The 17,592-nt window shown below is 32.6% G+C and overlaps 3 protein-coding genes across 4 annotated transcripts; all 3 read right to left on the bottom strand.

Annotated features, from left to right (window-relative positions):
* Window positions 1-995: 995 nt before the first annotated feature.
* On the bottom strand, window positions 996-3,574 carry LOC18020660 (F-box/kelch-repeat protein At5g42350). Its single transcript, XM_006403334.2, has 2 exons — window positions 3,384-3,574; window positions 996-2,913 (listed from the first exon to the last, which is right to left on the bottom strand). Exon 2 carries the CDS (start codon window positions 2,841-2,843, stop codon window positions 1,140-1,142), a length of 1,704 nt encoding a protein of 567 aa, XP_006403397.1. The 5' UTR covers window positions 2,844-2,913; window positions 3,384-3,574; the 3' UTR covers window positions 996-1,139.
* A 7,769-nt stretch (window positions 3,575-11,343) lies between these two features.
* Window positions 11,344-14,337, bottom strand: LOC112087556 (uncharacterized protein At5g48480-like). Its single transcript, XM_024157466.1, has 3 exons — window positions 14,299-14,337; window positions 11,967-12,047; window positions 11,344-11,790 (listed from the first exon to the last, which is right to left on the bottom strand). The coding sequence occupies exons 1-3, from the start codon at window positions 14,335-14,337 to the stop codon at window positions 11,623-11,625; spliced, it is 288 nt and encodes a 95-aa protein (XP_024013234.1). The 3' UTR covers window positions 11,344-11,622.
* Window positions 11,679-16,864, bottom strand: LOC18020659 (alkaline phosphatase D). Of its 2 annotated transcripts, XM_024157489.1 has the most exons (9): window positions 16,568-16,864; window positions 16,129-16,478; window positions 15,979-16,039; window positions 15,736-15,876; window positions 15,483-15,590; window positions 15,150-15,378; window positions 14,543-14,797; window positions 14,342-14,442; window positions 11,679-11,790 (listed from the first exon to the last, which is right to left on the bottom strand). In XM_024157489.1, the coding sequence occupies exons 1-8, from the start codon at window positions 16,733-16,735 to the stop codon at window positions 14,360-14,362; spliced, it is 1,395 nt and encodes a 464-aa protein (XP_024013257.1). In that variant the 5' UTR covers window positions 16,736-16,864; the 3' UTR covers window positions 11,679-11,790; window positions 14,342-14,359. The 2 variants fall into 2 exon arrangements, with proteins under 2 accessions (XP_024013257.1, XP_006403396.1); XM_006403333.2 differs by lacking the exon at window positions 11,679-11,790 and having other exon boundaries at window positions 14,174-14,442.
* Between the last annotated feature and the right edge of the window lie 728 nt (window positions 16,865-17,592).

The following is a 17,592-nucleotide window of genomic DNA, read 5'->3' as shown; positions in this document are numbered from 1 at the left end:
TTTAGTTTGAAAAAAGTGTCCAATTTTCTTATAAACAAATTTCAGATTATTTTGAATTTGGTTAAGTTAAGAAAAAAAATTTCGTTTATAAAATAATTGGTACGAAGTATGTCAATGCATGGGCTGTCATTATACTACAAGTTTCTCGAATTCAAGGTGAAAATATGCCAACGTTTGGGTGGTTATTGTCTAGCAATTTTAACTTTCCAATTTTTAAGACCCAAACCAACCATGTTAATTCTAACAAGAAATGAAATGTCAAGCTACATATGTTTAGGGTTTTCAAGCAAGTAGGTTAGTATAAATATTCTAACAAGAACTTACTTTGTAACCTAGAGAGTTGCTTTAAGGTGACTCTCCTTCTCCTTTTATAAATATCAAAATGAATTCATTTTGTTCATGGTGACAGTTTAAAGTTTATAATAATAATAATAATAAAAAAGACAGTCTAAAGTTTCTGTCCTTTTATTTTTTTATTTTTTTTGCATCTGAATAAAGCTTTATGAATGATGCTGTTGATATCTTTGATAATATATGACCTCTAGTTCCGTGTATTTTCAAGATTTGATGAATCTTTGAGGTACTACCGAATGATGTTGGATTATGAATGTGGAACACCTATTGTAAGCTTGTTTCAGGTCATAAAGACCGAAAGTTTGCAAATGCGCTTTATATGTTTGTCAAGAGCGAACGTTCAATCACACGGCCTTGCTACCTCTTTCCTCAAGCCATTTTCTTGGTATCAAAACAGTAATGGCTTCTAAGCTTTTTCTGAAGATCGAAGAGAGTTGATGAAAATGCTAGCAGATTCTGGCGAGCAAATGGATGGCACTTTTGATAGTTATGTGATGTTGTATGTTCTCTGGGAAACTGAAAAGATAGTCTTTGTAAATGTGAAACTTTTACTTACAGGATCACATCTTATCCAAATTGAGACACGTCTATGAAATTATAATACAGAACACTCCAAAGCTTTATTTTGTAGGGTTTGAATAAATTCTTTTTGCGGTGGAGAGTGGTAGAAAAATCAGTAAGAAAATACGAACATTACATTTTCATTTCAACATTGCCTTTCCTTTCAATACATGAATCAATTAATTGACAAGTCCTGAAAATTATTACAACAAGTAAAACAAAGATCAGAGATGAAGCAAGGCAATGGTCTTGTTCATACAAGATAGATTGAGTTTCTGACTCCTGTGGTTCCTGGAAATATGTCTCCACGAGGCTTCTTCCGTTGATATATGGCAGGCAGTGAAGAAACCTAATACCTGCCCAAAGATTTTGAACATCTCAACTCCAATTAGTATGTTCTGGTCTGAGACATAAGTGGCGTTCCAATCCATTGGTGCGTCCGGGTGTACTGAAACCTCTGTCCATGTGAGGTACACAAGATCCAACTCCCACAGCTTTCTCACCGCTTTGTTTCTCCTCCCAATTTGTCCATCTCCTTCATCGCACCACGAAACTGAAATCATGAACAAACGGTGGTTGCAGGACACGAGTTTTGGGTAGAACTCATGAACCCGAGGAGGGATTGGTGATGTTTGGATTGCAATCCAGAAGCCTCTCTCTATGTCATACCCTGATAGCTTATCATTCCCAGAATAAGCGTAGAAGATTCCATTGCATATGATCCCACAACACACAACCCCGAAATCCATTGGGAGCCTCTGGATTTCTGACCATGTGTTTGTTGCTGAGTCGTATATTTCACCTGAATCTAGTGGCTCGTCGAACAATCCAGTGCCTCCGATGGCAATGAGCACAAATCTCTTGGAGTTATTTCGGTCTAGCCGATCAAGCTTTAGTCTTGTTGATCTGTGGGATTTAGATCCGTTTTGATCAGCCATGTTTCTGTGCTGGCGTCTAACAGATAACCTGTGAGGGTCTTCATAGACATCTGATTCTCTGCTGATTCTTGATCGGTGGAAGCGTCTATCTTGACGATTCTGCTGACATTGTATGGTCGAGAATTCTGAAGTAACTTCGGAGGCACCAACAATGGGAAGTGACCTAGCATGTCTCATAGACCCGATTTTACGCCATGATTTGGTCAGAGGGCTGAATACCAAGACCCCTCTGTGAGTCTTGAAAGAGTTTCTGTCCATAGAACGACCTCCGATTATATACACCTCCTCATGGATACTCGTGACTGAGTACATAAACCGCCCTTTAAGTACATCAGATTCAATCTTATGCCATTTGTCTTGAGATACATCATACCCGTGAATTTCACCAGAGGAGCAGCTATCTTTAACAGCAGCAAACAGAAATAACCATGGGGTCTGAAAGGAGCCTTCTCGTCTCAGCTGTAGGAAACGCTGTGTGGTGACCATGTACCGCCATCTCTTGCAAACAAGGTGTGCATTCATTAGGCTGGTCAAAGGAAGCCTCATCAAGCACATTTCCAGAATATCATCGGGTAGGAATATGTGTTTTCCTTTATCCTGTGACGAGTCCTCTAGATCTAGATACTTTCGGCTATGCTTCTTCCAAAACATCTCTTTTACCCCATAAGAAAAGCAATCCAACCTAGTTTCTTCCGTTCCACAAATGGTCGTCAATCCCTTACCCTCCTCGCTAGCGCTGGACCATCTTTTATTGGTCGGATCCTCAAAATTGTCTCCGGTGTCAGCAACTTTGCAACCAGCACCTCTACCACTGATGTTCAGACAATTTACAGCTCCCCTTGCATCCTCTTCATCTTCCACCTCACTCTTATAATAAATCTTTTTCTTTAATTTCCGGCTAGCACTCTTCACGAGCCGCTTTGACACGGTTAAAACCTCTAAATCCTGCCGGATGGACTCCTCTCCCAATGGTTTCTCAGACATCATCATGCATCAGGCAAAGGAGACCATCACCAGATTGTAGACTTAGCTTTCTATAATCCAATTAACGAGAACCAACCTGCAAAGATCACACAATCACGTACATCGAATATCAAATGATAGCACCAAGAGAAGAGCATGTATATGCATCACAAACAATAAAATTTGATCGTTATCATACTTCCGTTATTTTACCAAATCAAATTGATAGCCTGTAAATAATCGAAACTTCTATTACTCATAGACAAATTCATCAGGCTTGCTTAGTTGATGACCAAAAAGCAAACAATCGTATCAGATCATCCACATTACAGTCTTCAGTACACTAATTCAATAACATTGCAATAAGAGATTAAACAAGTAAAAGCGAACCCTAGCTCCAAATCAAGTCACCATCATCACCAGCTCAACAAACTACAAAACTAGATTTCGGCATCATACTACAAAAAACTGGAAACCCTTTCTGATTTCTCTCTTTTCCCCAGGAAATTAACCTTAAAGGCACGAAATTCAGGGCAAAACGAAGAATACTTTTACGAACTCACTTACATTGAGTAAACCCAGATATTTCGAAACGAGATTCAGCCATCTACAGTTATTCGCCAGAATTTTAAAGCAGATTTTAAGCTTTCCCAGAAATTAAAAAGGATAAGAAGAAGGATTCAAGTGATTTCGAAGATCTATAAAGAACGATTTCCCTTTCCCTTTTCGCAGCAGAGAGGAAGGGAGGAAAAAAACTGGGAAAATGAGCAGAGTGAAATTATTTGCATTATTCATAAATAAATAGAGAAGAAAGAGTTTTTTATTGGCTGAAAAAAGAGTTTTGTTATTGAAATTTTTTAATTCTTTTTTAAAGCGATTGAAATTTTTGATTAAATGATCATTTGATACTAATCAAAACACGATAATATTAAGAGATAATTAGAAATTTAGGACAATTTCCTAAATCATTTGTCCTATTAAGATTAATAATCTAAAGGTTTGTTCCTATAAGATTTATTTTTATTGAAACCCAAAATTATCCTCAGATTTTCATTCTAGTAATTTTTAAAAATATTTTTTAAACTCAGTAAAACCATATAACAATTAAAAACAATTAAAGAACAATAAAAAATTAAAGTTTAAATTATTCGTCAAATTAACTCCCCAACCTCTTTCTATGTTTTCTGCGACGAGAAGATTTAGTCCACCGCCCGCGTCTCTCCCTCACCGCGGCGTCGATTCCGGTAGAAGATTCTGTCGTTTTGTTTGATGTTGGGGTTTTTAGATTTAGTTTTCAGTCCATATTTGAGAGGTTTTTGATAAGGACAGAAGCGGCAGAATCGATACAAACAAACTAAGAGATGCACTCTTGAACCTTGGGTTTTCGGTGTCTCCTGTGGGTTTGGATCTGCTCATTGCAAAGTTTGACAGAAGCGGAGGAAGGAATAGGGCTATCGAATATGACAATTCCATTGAGTATGTTCATTAGTTTCAACCTCTTAACTATGTTTTTTCTCTGTAAAACAAGTAAAATTTCATACTGATGATTCTGGTTTTTGGGTTGATGCAGGTGCTGTTTGATTGTTAAAGGTATGTTGTTTTTATTTCTAGGGTCACGTTCTTAGACACTTGGACCAAATTGTTTTTACATTACATAGAATGAGTGTTTGTGTCTTGATGTTTGATGAAATGGTTGCAGGGGCTGACTGAGAAGTTCAAGGAGATCGGATAGGCGTTATCAGGCTCAGCTACTTTCACTTACGAGACCTTCATGCTCACTGTTCTACTGTTCCTCGTCGATTGAGTGTGATAACTTCATCGAACTAACTTCTCTTTCGTTGCAATATAAGCAAACTTTTTATCTTACTTGATCTTTCATGTCAAAATTTCCAAATCAGCGATAGCAATCCCTTTTTATATTTTTTTTTGATAAATGGTAAACTTTATATAAAAGTAAAAAGAAGCTTTACAAAAAGGTGTTGGAAAACCGAACACAAAAATGTGCTTGTAATGATATAAGAGAAGATATTGAAAGGTTGAGTAGTTGGAGCAATAGCAATGGCGATATTGCATTTCACACCTTCCTCACTGATAACAGTGACCATAGATTTATCTCGAAGAAGAACAAGAATTCACGGTTTGCAAGATTCTACCATCAAAGTTCACAAGCATCTCATTGCAACAGATTCTGCCTCCTCTAGTTTTAGCTTATATCCGTGCGAAAGAAGGCATTTCCTAAGAGAAGCTATAATGCTGTTTCGTCCAATATCTCCTTCCTATGTTTCTCGATCCTTTGCTTCCAACTCTTCTGTTGCTTCCCAATTTCTACTCACGAGATGATACATACATAGTAACATATGCAGAATATTTGAAAAAGGTGAAGAAAAATTGAAGCACAAAGGTTTTTCGAGAATTGTAAAACAAGTTTCGCAGAGAAAAGAAGGTAAAAATGTGAAAAATTGTTCAACAAAGAATAGAAACAAAAAGGGAAAACATGAAAAAAAAAGGAAAAGGAATATTTTAAAAAATATTCAGTTTTAGTGGATAAACTAATGATTCTAAATTTTCTTAAATTCTGTTAATTACTCAATTGAATATATCTTCTACATTACATAGAACAATGAAAGATTACTAGAATTTAAATTCTAGTAAAATGTAGAACGTAGTAGAAAATGTAGAATATATATTCTAAAAGTTGTAGAACGCTGAAGATTATGTAGAATATATATTCTATATTGCTAGTAGAATGAAGAAGAACATGTATAACATCGATTCTATGTTTTGTAGATGGTAGAAGAATGTCTAGAAAACATATTCTATAAAACTGTAGAATGTAGAATACGTTTTCTACATGTTGTAGAAAATAATTTTTATAAATTAAAAACTTTCCATAACTTATTTATTTCCTTTTTTTGCTATTTTCAATTTTTTAGAAAAAATTAATCATTAAATTCGAATTTTAAAAATTAACGTAATCCTTAATTAAAGGGTAATTAAGTCTAAAAGTGACAAAAGTTCAAAAAGTCTTATAAGGACAAATGTTTGCAAAATGTGTCTTAAATTTACAATTCCCCCTAATATTAAAACAGAATCCATTCCTATTTTCGAATTGATTAATGGAGATTGAATTAGAACCAATATTGAAGACTGAAAAGTTGGACTTCCACATAAATATATCCATAAAAGACAAAAGATTTATCTATCTATATACTTATTTGTGTAGTGATTTGTTTATATGTCGCGTTTAAAGCGAGTTTCAGAGTTTTTCGCTTACGTGACAGCTCTAAAATGAATGTCGGTTATAAAAAGACTATGTAGCCCTATTTCGCAATTACATGTTATTTTTTTATTTGTTCTTATCTGAATGACGTGTAAAAAAAAATTAAAACAAACCGGCCTAAATTATTATAGTTAAATACTTAATTTTGCTGTCAAATCAAACCGTTTTTAAAATATTTAACCGAAATTTATTAAAAAAAATAAACAAAAACGTTTTTCAAAATTAACACAAAAATCTAGAAATTTACCTTTTTATGTTCTCGAAATTGAAAAAAAAATAAACAAAAGTATTTCTTAAAAAATAACACAAAAAATCTAAAAATTTACCATTTCTTATGTTCGAGAAATTAAAAAAAATAAATAAACAAAAACGTTTTTTAAAAAATAACACAAAACTCTAGAAATTTACCATTTTTTATGTTTTCGAAATTTAGAAAAAATCTAACTAAAATGTTAAAAGAAACAAAAAAAACCAAAATTTATGCTATAATATCGCTAGTTATTATAGTGTTTATGATTTCTTATGTTTATAAAGTTTTCGATTTCTTATGGTTTAATATAAACATCAGCCATTTTAACTATTTCTCTCACAATTTTCAAAATTGTTTAAGCTCTGTTTTTTTCTTCATTCTATCTAAATACTAAATACTATTTATAATGTATATACAAACAAATCAAAAATATTTCTCATAATACAAATCTACAAAAAAGATAAATTACTAATATACGTTATATAGATAATTGCATAAGGAAAATTATGTTTATCTTTAAAAAAATAAAAAAGGAAAATCTACAATAATCGTCATAACTTAAAACCTAAATGCAACCTATATAAAAAATCAGGACTAGTTTTAAATTATTATGGTTTAATCTTTAATTTTATAGTCAAAATTTTGGATGTAAAAAGATGGTTTAGCCCTATTTTGTAATTACTGTCATTTTTAATTGGTTCTTATCTTATGATGTGTAAAAAAACTTAAAATAAATCAGTATAAATTATTATGGTTTAATGTTTAATTTTATAGTCAATCAAATCGTTTTTAAAAATATATATAACAAAATTTTGAAAAAAAAAACTAACAAAAACGTATTTTTTTAATATAATTTATATCTCTTACTGTTTATCATTTCTTATGTTTCCGAAATTTAGAAAAAATCTAACAAAAATGTTAAAATAAACAAAAAAGGAAAACTATTTAAAAAGTAATAGAATGTCGTTTCAAAACATTATAAAAAAAACTGAAATTTAAAAAAAAACTCTAACAAAAAAAAATAAAATATATATATATATATATATATATTTAACAAATGGAATGACGGTATTTGTGATGTTTAAAACACATAAAACAGTGATCAAAATCGAATAAGTTCATACGGTACTTCAAAAAATTACGTCTAAAATACATAAAATAATGATCAAAAGATCTCAAAATTATTTAAACTAAATTATTTGGATACTACTATGTTTTTATTTACTCTCTTCTATTCTAAACTATTTTCAGTTCATGTTTTCCAACATTAAAATGCAAGGAAATCTAACAAACAAATATACTCAAGAATAAAAAAACAAACGAATCCAAACTACTATTACTTTTCAAACAATCAAATGAACTTATATCAGTCCGCGCAAGGCGCGGGAAAGTTAACTAGTTGTTTCTGTTTTTATTTAGTGTTTTGGCAATAGTTGCATACATTGTTAGAGAATTTTTTTTTCGTCTATATTTCTTTTATTAATTATCAAAAGCCATATCTGTGTTTACAAAAGTTTGCAGAAATAAAGGACAAGTATGATACAAAGCCCATGGTAAATCAGAATGGATTGCTTTCTTAGCTAATGTATCAGCGCATGTATAGGCTTCTTGATGTCTAAATCGGAACGTGGGTTCAGTGAACATAGCCCTCCATTCTTGGATAGTATCTGTGGGGATCTTACTAGCGGATCTCCCTCTCCACGACCAATGGGGATCAAGAAATCCAAAAATAAAAGAAAACTTGTTGATCAAACAACATCAGTTATCAACACTTTAGAAGAAGGAAATAAACAATTTTTGGAGCAATTAAAGAAGACAAGTGCACAAAGACAAGATCATCTGGAGATTCAACAGAAAAAATATGCTTTGAAAGAGCTGAAGATGGAAAACAAAATGTTATTTTATGACATGAGTTCCATATCAGATCCAAATATTCGTGCATATGTTCAAGGCGAACAAACAAAAATTTTACAAAAGCGTAATGCTCAACAACAAAATCAAGAATTTCCTCCTCCATCAACTTCGTTTGGACAATATTTTAATGATATCGGTAGATCAGGAAGCGATTTAGCAGAATATTTAAATTGTTTGTATTTGTTGTGTTAAATTTTTATGTTTATCGTTGATTTTAGCACTTGTTGTGTATTTTTCAGTTTATTTTAAGTTGTAATATTTTGAATTAAAAATTTTAGCGTTCAAATATTTATGATTGTCTTTTATATTTTTTAAACTATTAAAGTCCTATAATCTTGTCAAAAAATCTTATAAACATGAATCATAAAATAAAAACTTATTTATTAAACCAATAGTTATATATATATATACATACATAAAGACCATTTTTTAATTATATATATATATAAGTCAAAGTGATATGGGTCATACAAATATTAAGTGTATATCTGAAAAAAATGCATATAGCCATATATAATGTCGAAAATAATGCTGTGTTGATAAAAAGTATAAAATTATAATGATTTAATATTTTAAGGATCAGATTGTAAATAAAAAAAGTATAGCTGCAAAATGGAGTAGAATAAAAGTTTGGGAGAGTTTCAGATTTAACCCATATTTCAAAGTCAAACACCAAACTAACCTCTTTTTTTTCTCTCTCCAACTTTTGCCATTTTCTCACAATTTTATCCTTCCCACTTAAACTATTAACGAAAATGCCATTATACATCTATTATTTCGATTTTTCTTTAATTTGGCTAAAGTCTCCTTGGACCTTCTAAAGACCTTTTAATTACGAGAATGCCATCTTCTTCAATTTCTTCAACCACCATGAACAACCATGAAAATGGAATAAATGCTTCTCAACTAATTTTAAAGCTGTAATAAGTAAATATTTGAGCTCATTCACTCATAACCTTCCTCATTCTTTCATAATTTCTTCTCCAAAACATCTGGGTTAAGTTACAATGCCAAAAGTCATGCATTTTCGGTGATTTCTGGTTACTTGACATCTGGTTTGCTTATTTTTGGTGAAATCCTGAGTTCTGGGTGCTTAAAAGAACTGTAGCCGAGCTCAATTTTGTTAAAGGTAATCGTCGCACTTCAATTTCTCCATATTTCAGTTTTCATATCGCGAAAGTAGACTTCTCGTGAAGTATACTGAAGTCTACTAGTCAACATAAGGTTATTTTTGCAATTGACTTTTTAAAAGTAGACTTCATTAAACCTCACGAGAAGTCTACTCGATATCCTTTGAAAACAAAAAAAAGCATAGTAGATTTTATTTGAAGGCTTAAGAAGTCTACGAAAGAAAAGACGTTATTTTTGTAGTTGACCGTATTTTGACTTTTAAATGTAGACTTCTTTCTAAAGTCTACTGTTTACGTCTGCACAAAAAATCTACTTTTAAGTTACTTTTGTAGTTTGACCAAAAACGTATAGGTCATTTTAGTGTTTGACTAAAGTTTTTTAAAAAATAAAAAATTCAGAAAACTCCGGAAAGCTGTAGTAGACTTCAGAAAAAAGTCTAAAAACTGTAGACTTCTTTGGGAAGTCTACTTATATTTTTCGGTCAAACTTAGAAGGAATCTTTTTTTGAGTAGACTTCACAGTGAAGTCTACTAAAGATAGTCAATTGCAAAATAACTTATTTTTTCCGTAGACTTCTATTGAAAAAGTAGACTTCAAAAGTAGACTGTTAGAGAAGTTTACTCTTACATGAAGTCTACAATAGAAGTCTACTTTGTTAGTCAATGGCTTGGTCAAATGCTAAAGTAACTTTTTTGGCCGGAAGTCTACTTCTGAAGTCTACTGAAGGAAAAGTCAACGGATTGGTCAATTGCAAAAATAATCTGTTTTTTAGTAGACTTCTTTAGTAGACTTCACTATGAAAAATTACACTTCTCCTCCAGTCTACGTTTGAAGTCTGCTTTAGAAGTCTACTTATTGCAGTTTTTTTTTAAAACACGTTTTAGGCAAATTTATAAAGTATTTTTTGTAGTTTTTTGGGTTAGAATTGCTTCTTAGTAAGTGATTGAACTACCCAATGAATTTTATTTCATTTCATTCGATATTTATTGTTGAATCAGAAGTTTCGATTTTTAAGCTACTTAGCTTATCAAAGTAGACTTCGTCGTGTAGTCTACGTTTGAAGTCTGTATTAGAAGTCTACTTATTGTATTTATTTTAAAACGTTTTTTTGGTACATTTATAAAGTATTGTTTTCAATTTTTTGGTTTTGAAATGCTTGTTAGCAAGTGATTGAACTACTCAATGATTTTTATTTCATTTAAGTCGATATTTATTGCAGAATCAGATTTTTTAATTTTTAAGCTAGTTAGCTTATCAAAGTAGACTTCTCTAACAGTCTATGGATGAAGTCTAATTGAGAAGTCTACTTTTTGTATTTATTTTAAAAATGTTTTTCAAAAATATTTATAATGTTTTTTTTTAATTTTTAGGTTTGGACATGCATGTTAGCAAGTGGTTAAACTACTTAATGTTTTTCATTTGATTTAAGTTGATATTTATTCTGGAATCGTATTTTTTTATTTATAAGCTAATTAGCTTGTAAAAGTAGACTTCTCATGTAGTCTACGGAGTCTTCAAACGAAGTTTTCAAATGAAGTCTTCGATGTAAAAACATTTGATATCTGTGTTTGCTACAATGTGATTTGTAATTACGTTTGCTATTGAGATTTTTTCTTACAAAACTACCTATGAGTTTAATATGTTTATGTGTTATAATTATGGTTCAATTTTTCTTGTTCTATTAGACTTACAAAAATTTTCAATCCTACCATCTATTTGTATTTCATAATTGTTGAAGTCTATGAAATTTGGTTGTATTCAGTTGAAAAAAAAATTGTCAAATGAAAATCTGATTTTGAATTGTTTGAGTTTGCTCGGTTTGAATTGTGACAGAATTTTTAGTATTGTTTTGATTCAAAGGTTCCTTTGGAATCATTAAATTTCTGGTACATTGAAAAAGGTACAACTTCTCCTTTTCTATAATCACAAAATGAAAAAAAAAAATGAGTAGATTACAAAATAGATCTTAAATTCACATTACATAAACTGACCTAAATTTTCCAAACCAAAAACATCGATTAGAATGAAAAAAAATGACCATAACTAAGAAGACAACCAAGAACAAAACTGAGAGTGAAAGTGAAACAAAGTTCACTCCCAAAGACTTTAGTACCCAGAGACTCTAACCTCTTCTCTCTCCCCTGTATATATACAATTTAAACATCTCACAATCTAGAGGCTATCACAAGCACAATCTAGAACCCAGAAAAATTGAAGAAAAGCCCAAATCGTTAAAGGTACCAAAAACAGTTATCAGTCTTTTTGGCCGGAGAAGTGAAGATCCAGGTGAAACCAAAGGGATCTGTCACTTTCCCCTTGACTCCACCGCCAGCTTCAACCTCCGATATGTCCTCCACTTTCACAGCTCCGGCAGCACCAGCAGCTTCGACGTCTTCGCACTGATAAAAAGAAATAAAACCAACTCAATAGTGTTCTCCAAAATCCATTAAAACAAGTTAAAATCCAGATCTAGAAAGAAATCAAATGATAAAACAAGTAAAACCTTTAAAAAATTGAGGAAACACGAAGATCCAGACGCCAAATATGGAGAGAGAAAGAGAGAGCGAGCTTACACAGAACCAGAGTTAAGGGAGACGTTGCAAACAACGATGGTAGCACCAGCGAGCTTGAGCTCAGCAGAGAGAAGGTGAGGGATCTCCAATGGTGCGAGATGAGTCAGACATGGCTAGCTGGATAGTGAGAAGAGAGGCGAGAGAGGCGAGAGAGGCTAGAGAGGCGAGAGAGGCTAGAGAGGCGAGAGAGGCGAGAGAGGCGAGAGAGGCGAGAGAGGCGAGAGAGGCGAGAGAGGCGAGAGAGGCGAGAGAGGCGGGAGAGGCGAGAGAGGCGAGAGAGGCGAGATTTAGGAGAGAGGCGAGAGTTTTTTTTTCATTAAAAAGTTAGGGTTACATCTTATTTATATATGAGACAAAATCTTGGATAAATTTTTTTGGTTATATTACGGTTTATATATCGGTTTGAACAATTTTTGATGGTTAGAATATTTTTTTCAGTTTAATTTTGGTTTAATTTTTGGTAAAATTATTTTATTCGGTTTAGCAGACTTCCATATAGAAGTCTACAACTTTTAAAACCTAAATAATAAATTTTCTTCTACTTAATTTAAAAACATAAATTTCCATTTAGCAATATAAAAAATAATTTCTGTACATTTGGGTTACGATTACAGAATTTATGAATGTAAATTTGATACCAAATTATTTTTTTCTAAATTTTAAAATTAAATTTCCAGATTTAATTATTTAGTAGACTTCATTTCGATAAAAGAAGTCTACTAATAGACTTCTTTTTCTCTTTAGTAGACTTCGTCAGGGTGTAAACGGTAATTAGGACATCCGTTTTTTGTTTACTCATACAAGATTAAATAGTTTTTTCACTACCCATTTAGGTTATTTCTGCCAAATGTTTTTTCAGGGGTCTACTTTTGTATTCAAAATCAAGTTTTAGGTTATTTTTAGCAAAAACCTCAAAAGGTTTACTCCAAATATGGAGCAATCTCTATTTTTTCTCCATTTTGCAGTAAAAAATGGAATAGAGTTGGAGTGGAATTTACTCCAAAATGAAGTTTGCAACAAAAAATGGAGCAGGGTTGGAGATGCTCTAAGGAGGAAATGAAGTTTGCAGCAAAAAATGGAGCAGGGTTGGAGATGCTTTAAGGAGGAGGACATTCGCCCCAGATATTTAGTGTTCTGGCAAAGTGGCAATAGTTTTTTTTGAACAATGTCCTGGCAATAGTTGCATAAATCTTTGTCGGTTTCTCTAATAATGAAATACTGTTTTTATACATCACAAACCATGAATATTATCCAATCAAATATGCAAAAGGTAAAAATACAAACTGCATACATACTTATAAATATAAAATTATAGAGAATTTTCTCACGAATAAATAATAATATGCATATAGTATTGTGAGTGAAGACATTTAGACAATTGTTTTTATAAAATTATGAATTATTTGCTAGATTAAAACAATATTCTCACATATTTAATATGCATAAAGTATATTATGAATGAAAATGTGTTTAGGCGAATAAAATTTTATGATCAAATTTCATGATTGGAAACAATTTGTTTTCAATAAGTTGTTTTTATAGAGCATGTGTTCTATTTGAAATTCGTCAAAATGGGTCAGAATTCTGGCTCCACCCACGTCGAAGCAGAAGATGGATTCAGCAAAGTAATGAAGAAGATGCAAGGAAAATATTCGTATCTCTGAATTGATGAATGGAGATTAAATTATAACCAATATTGAAAACCATGGCAAAAATATGAAAACTTGGACTTCACATAAAAAAAAAATCTTGCGTGACTTCATTGATTTTATGTAGGGGCTAATGTAGATGGTTAGAACAAATTCTATTATAAATTTCATCATCCATTTTCATTCTCATGATAATATTCACACTTGCCGTTTATTTAAATTCCAGCCTTTTCATTGTCATGTTAGTTCAAATAGTTTTAAACCCAAAAGCATACATAATGACAATCAATTCAAACTTTAAAGCCAAAAAGAGCAAACGACACAATTACATTTAAACGCAAACGAAAAAGCAAAAACAAAATTGGAAGAACAAAGTTTCAACTAATTGCATTTGGCATACCCTTTTCTCTTGGTTTACAAGTGGGGTTGATCCAAAAATAGTTTATCATTTTCAAAATTATAATACTCATAATCAAGAATTTAACTAGTCTTCATGAACAATTTTGTTCAAAAGAACTAGGCCAACAAATCCAATTTCATACTAAATGAACAGCTCAAGCTTTGAATTCCCATCTTAATATCAATAGCAATGTGTTCATACTATTTAACGACTGTTTAGTAATCACCAATATACTAAAGCTAATAGCCTATACGAATTCAAAATCTTAAAATTAATTATAGATACTTTTTGTTGGATCAAAATGTCATTAAAGAGCAAAGTCATTTACCGGAACAAAATCCAAGATTCAGTCGAGCTTGCATTTATAAACGCATGCTGTAATAGTCAGTACAGCTCCAATGATCAGTCCTACTAACGCCATTGCCAAGACTGTCGAATCCAACCCAACAACACACATATATCAATACTCTGCAACATCCTTTGACCCCGACCAAACGACTAACATTAGCAGTAAGGAAGAATAACATACCAGCAATGGTGAAGTAGATGAGAACTGCCAATCGGTATCTGGTTGTTCCTGGTAATTCAACTTCGAGGGTGCAATATGGTTGGGACTTTCCCTTCCTGGTTGAATCTGTCAAGGGCTTTGAGCCTCGTGGTTGAAGTTCGGATAGTGAAACATTTGTGCTTAGTGCTGTGAGTCCGTTAACATCTCTGACCTCAAGCCTTATAGTTGCCGGATTTGCATTCCAATCTATCGATATTGCTCCAAAATTTTGTTGTCCTGCAAGTAATTTTTTAAGTTACTGTGACCAACATAATCCTCCTGTTCAATTACTGAAATGAAAATAACAAATCTATTAAAACGCTATTCCTTTTCAACTTAACCCAAACCAGAGATACTCAACAAAATACCAACTAATCAACTCACAAGAGCTACAATCTGCTAAATTCAGTCCTAGGCTTTATAGCAGACCTATAGCAAAAATTTGGGCTTCTAACAGTACGCTCACTGTCTCTTGGCATATTAATAGATCTTTTGGAAAGTTTAAAAGAAATGGATAACATTGTAAAACGCTCGCATCCACAGTTTATCAGAATGAATGAACCAATTGAGAAGAAAAGGAGAGTAATACCATATGTGCATGATCTATATTTGCAGTTTTCATTGATAACTCTCATCGTGCTTGGAGTATACCAAAACAGAAGCCTAACGATGAAACGCAAGGGACGAGGAAAAACTTTCTCAACAGATTGTACAAGGCCACTGGAGGTGACATCATATAATGGGTACCCAACAGCACAATCGTATCTCGTAATCTCTCCAAAATGAACATCTCCACTGATGAATACAACTCCATTTCTCTGTAATGTCATAGCAGCAGAAAATTATAATGGAGAAAAGCAACCGGAAAGCGGAAATACGTCTTGGATTGTTTCATTTCCCCTAATGTCAACTAATCCCATACCTTGGTATCTTCTATCAGTTGGAAAAAACGTTTCCTTTCTTTTGGAAAACGGCCCCATGATTCCATATAAAAGAGCGGTCCAGTGGTTGCCGAAAGATTTGATATTACCTAGACAAGCCAAGAAACCATTTTTATGGATGAGCAATTCTAGATGGAACAAGACATTCACCCAAATTAGAACCAGACACAAAAGTCTAATATAATAAGTAAGTAAAACTGGTTTTGGAATGAAAAAAACTAAGTTACATAATACCTGAACAGACGATCCTACGATAGTAATTTCGCTGCGCGGACCTCTCAACTCTTCTTCGAGCCATCTCCACTGCGCATCACCCAAGATACTCCCGTCACTTCGGATAGGGTCTCTATGATATCTGGTATCTAAAACTATAACCTGAAAATACAAAATACCATTGAATCACATATAAGCACTTCATTTAGAACTTTACAAACCACCAAAGAAGAAAAAACTCGTATTGTAGTTCTGGTGCTATACCTTGACTCTCCGGTTAGGTGGACCAAACATGTAAGACGCATAAACTCCAGCTTGCTTTCTCCTGAGAAATCATCACAACCAGAGACATTAGGTATTTTTTGATATCATAGAGTCCATACGAATATATCGAAAAGAACAAAGAGAGCTGACCTTGGGCTATCAAGAGGCTCATCCAAGAAATCAAGCATGAGTTTTTGGTTAATGACTTTACGATCAAACTCTTTTCCAGCATCATTCAACCCGTAATCATGGTCATCCCAAGTACCAACAATTCTAGCTTTTCTCTGGAGACGAGAGTAACCAGGATTAGCCTTGGCTCTTGCGTATCTTAATTTCATTTCTTCCTCTGAAGAAGGCACAAACCTCGGAGAATTCCTCCATGGCCCAATGGTTCTCTCTTTCCCAAACACTCTATTCGGTTTTCTTATATCTCCATATATGTTATCACCCAGCCAAATGAACAATTGTGGATCAAACTTGTTTATCGCATCCCAAATCGGCTAATTTAACAAAAACCCATTAAAAAAATCAATAACAGATTCATGAAATCGCGAATCAAAACTCGGGATTTCTAACAAATTGGTTTAACCTGTGGAGCGCTTTGATTAGCGCATGATCCGAAAGCGATACGAGTGATCGGAGAAACTTTTGGTGTTTCGGTCGCTATCGCCGCCGTAAAAAGCAACGAAAACCACCAGAAGGATAGGCGATGTTGAAGCTTCATCACGATAGTGGAAGTAACCCTAGAAGCAGCCATGGAGAGAGGAATCTTTAAGCTTCATTTAGTCTCTCTCTCATACGTTTTAGGAAAATCGAATCGCTTGCTGCGATTTTTCCAGTTACCGTTGGGATTTTGATAGAGATACTCACCTGTCACTTCTACGTTCCTCACAGCTTTTCTTGTTTCTTCTCGCGGTTTACATTAAAATACCATTTTATTTTAGATGAATTTCTTCTATTGCCTCGTGATTGACTGATTGTGGCTCTTTTACGAGTGCACTCCTTTTTTCTTTTCTTTTTCCATATTGAGATTTGGAATTAGCCAAAAACCAATTATACTCCCTGCATTTCAATCTAGAAGTTGTTTTTGTTATAAACTTTATATTTATATATATTAGGAGAAGATCCGTGTATACACGCAAGTTTATATATTATAAATATTTTGTAACTATAATATAATAATTTTGTTATTTAATCATTAGAAATTATTTGTTAATACACATTCAACGATTTATTTGTATAAAATAATACCCTTACAATTATAACCTAGTCCGAGCTAGATAATGGAGCATTCGACAAATTTGTTTTACTACTGTGTAATTATTAATTTTTATAGCCTATTTTAAACTAAAACAAATATAAATAAAACAATGGTGATGAGACCATATATATTTATAAATAAAATTGTTCAACTTTCAAATTTTGTAATCTCTTTGCCTTTTTCTATTGTTTGCATCTGTCTCTTCCAAACTTCGAAGCCATTCACCATATATTATCACCATATTCTGATGCAGCGATCGATTCATAAAATTTTTCCCCCATCAAAGAGTCTCATGACATAACAATTTTTTTGAAAGTTTTACGTATAATGTTTCTAACGGTTTAAATATTTTC

The sequence above is a fragment of the Eutrema salsugineum genome, unplaced genomic scaffold (genome assembly GCF_000478725.1).
Source record: "Eutrema salsugineum unplaced genomic scaffold, Eutsalg1_0 scaffold_17, whole genome shotgun sequence".
NCBI classification, from domain to species: domain Eukaryota; kingdom Viridiplantae; phylum Streptophyta; class Magnoliopsida; order Brassicales; family Brassicaceae; genus Eutrema; species Eutrema salsugineum.
Note: the sequence above shows the minus strand (reverse complement) of the source record. Positions and strands in the feature narration are given on the sequence as shown.

Excerpts from the sequence above, each read along its gene's own strand:
- LOC18020659 (XM_024157489.1), bottom strand. The coding sequence starts at position 16,735 with ATGGCTGCTTCTAGGGTTACTTCCACTATCGTGATGAAGCTTCAACAT. Across the intron at positions 16,040-16,128 it reads GAGCCTCTTGATAGCCCAAG|GAGAAAGCAAGCTGGAGTTT; the intron begins GTCAGCTCTCTT and ends ATGATTTCTCAG. Across the intron at positions 15,877-15,978 it reads CACCTAACCGGAGAGTCAAG|GTTATAGTTTTAGATACCAG; the intron begins GTATAGCACCAG and ends TTGTATTTTCAG.
- LOC18020660 (XM_006403334.2), bottom strand. The coding sequence starts at position 2,843 with ATGATGATGTCTGAGAAACCATTGGGAGAGGAGTCCATCCGGCAGGAT.
- LOC112087556 (XM_024157466.1), bottom strand. The coding sequence starts at position 14,337 with ATGACTTTGCTCTTTAATGACATTTTGATCCAACAAAAA. Across the intron at positions 12,048-14,298 it reads ACATTTTGATCCAACAAAAA|ATCCCTCACCTTCTCTCTGC; the intron begins GTATCTATAATT and ends GCACCATTGGAG. Across the intron at positions 11,791-11,966 it reads TCTCCCTTAACTCTGGTTCT|TGCGAAGACGTCGAAGCTGC; the intron begins GTGTAAGCTCGC and ends TCTTTTTATCAG.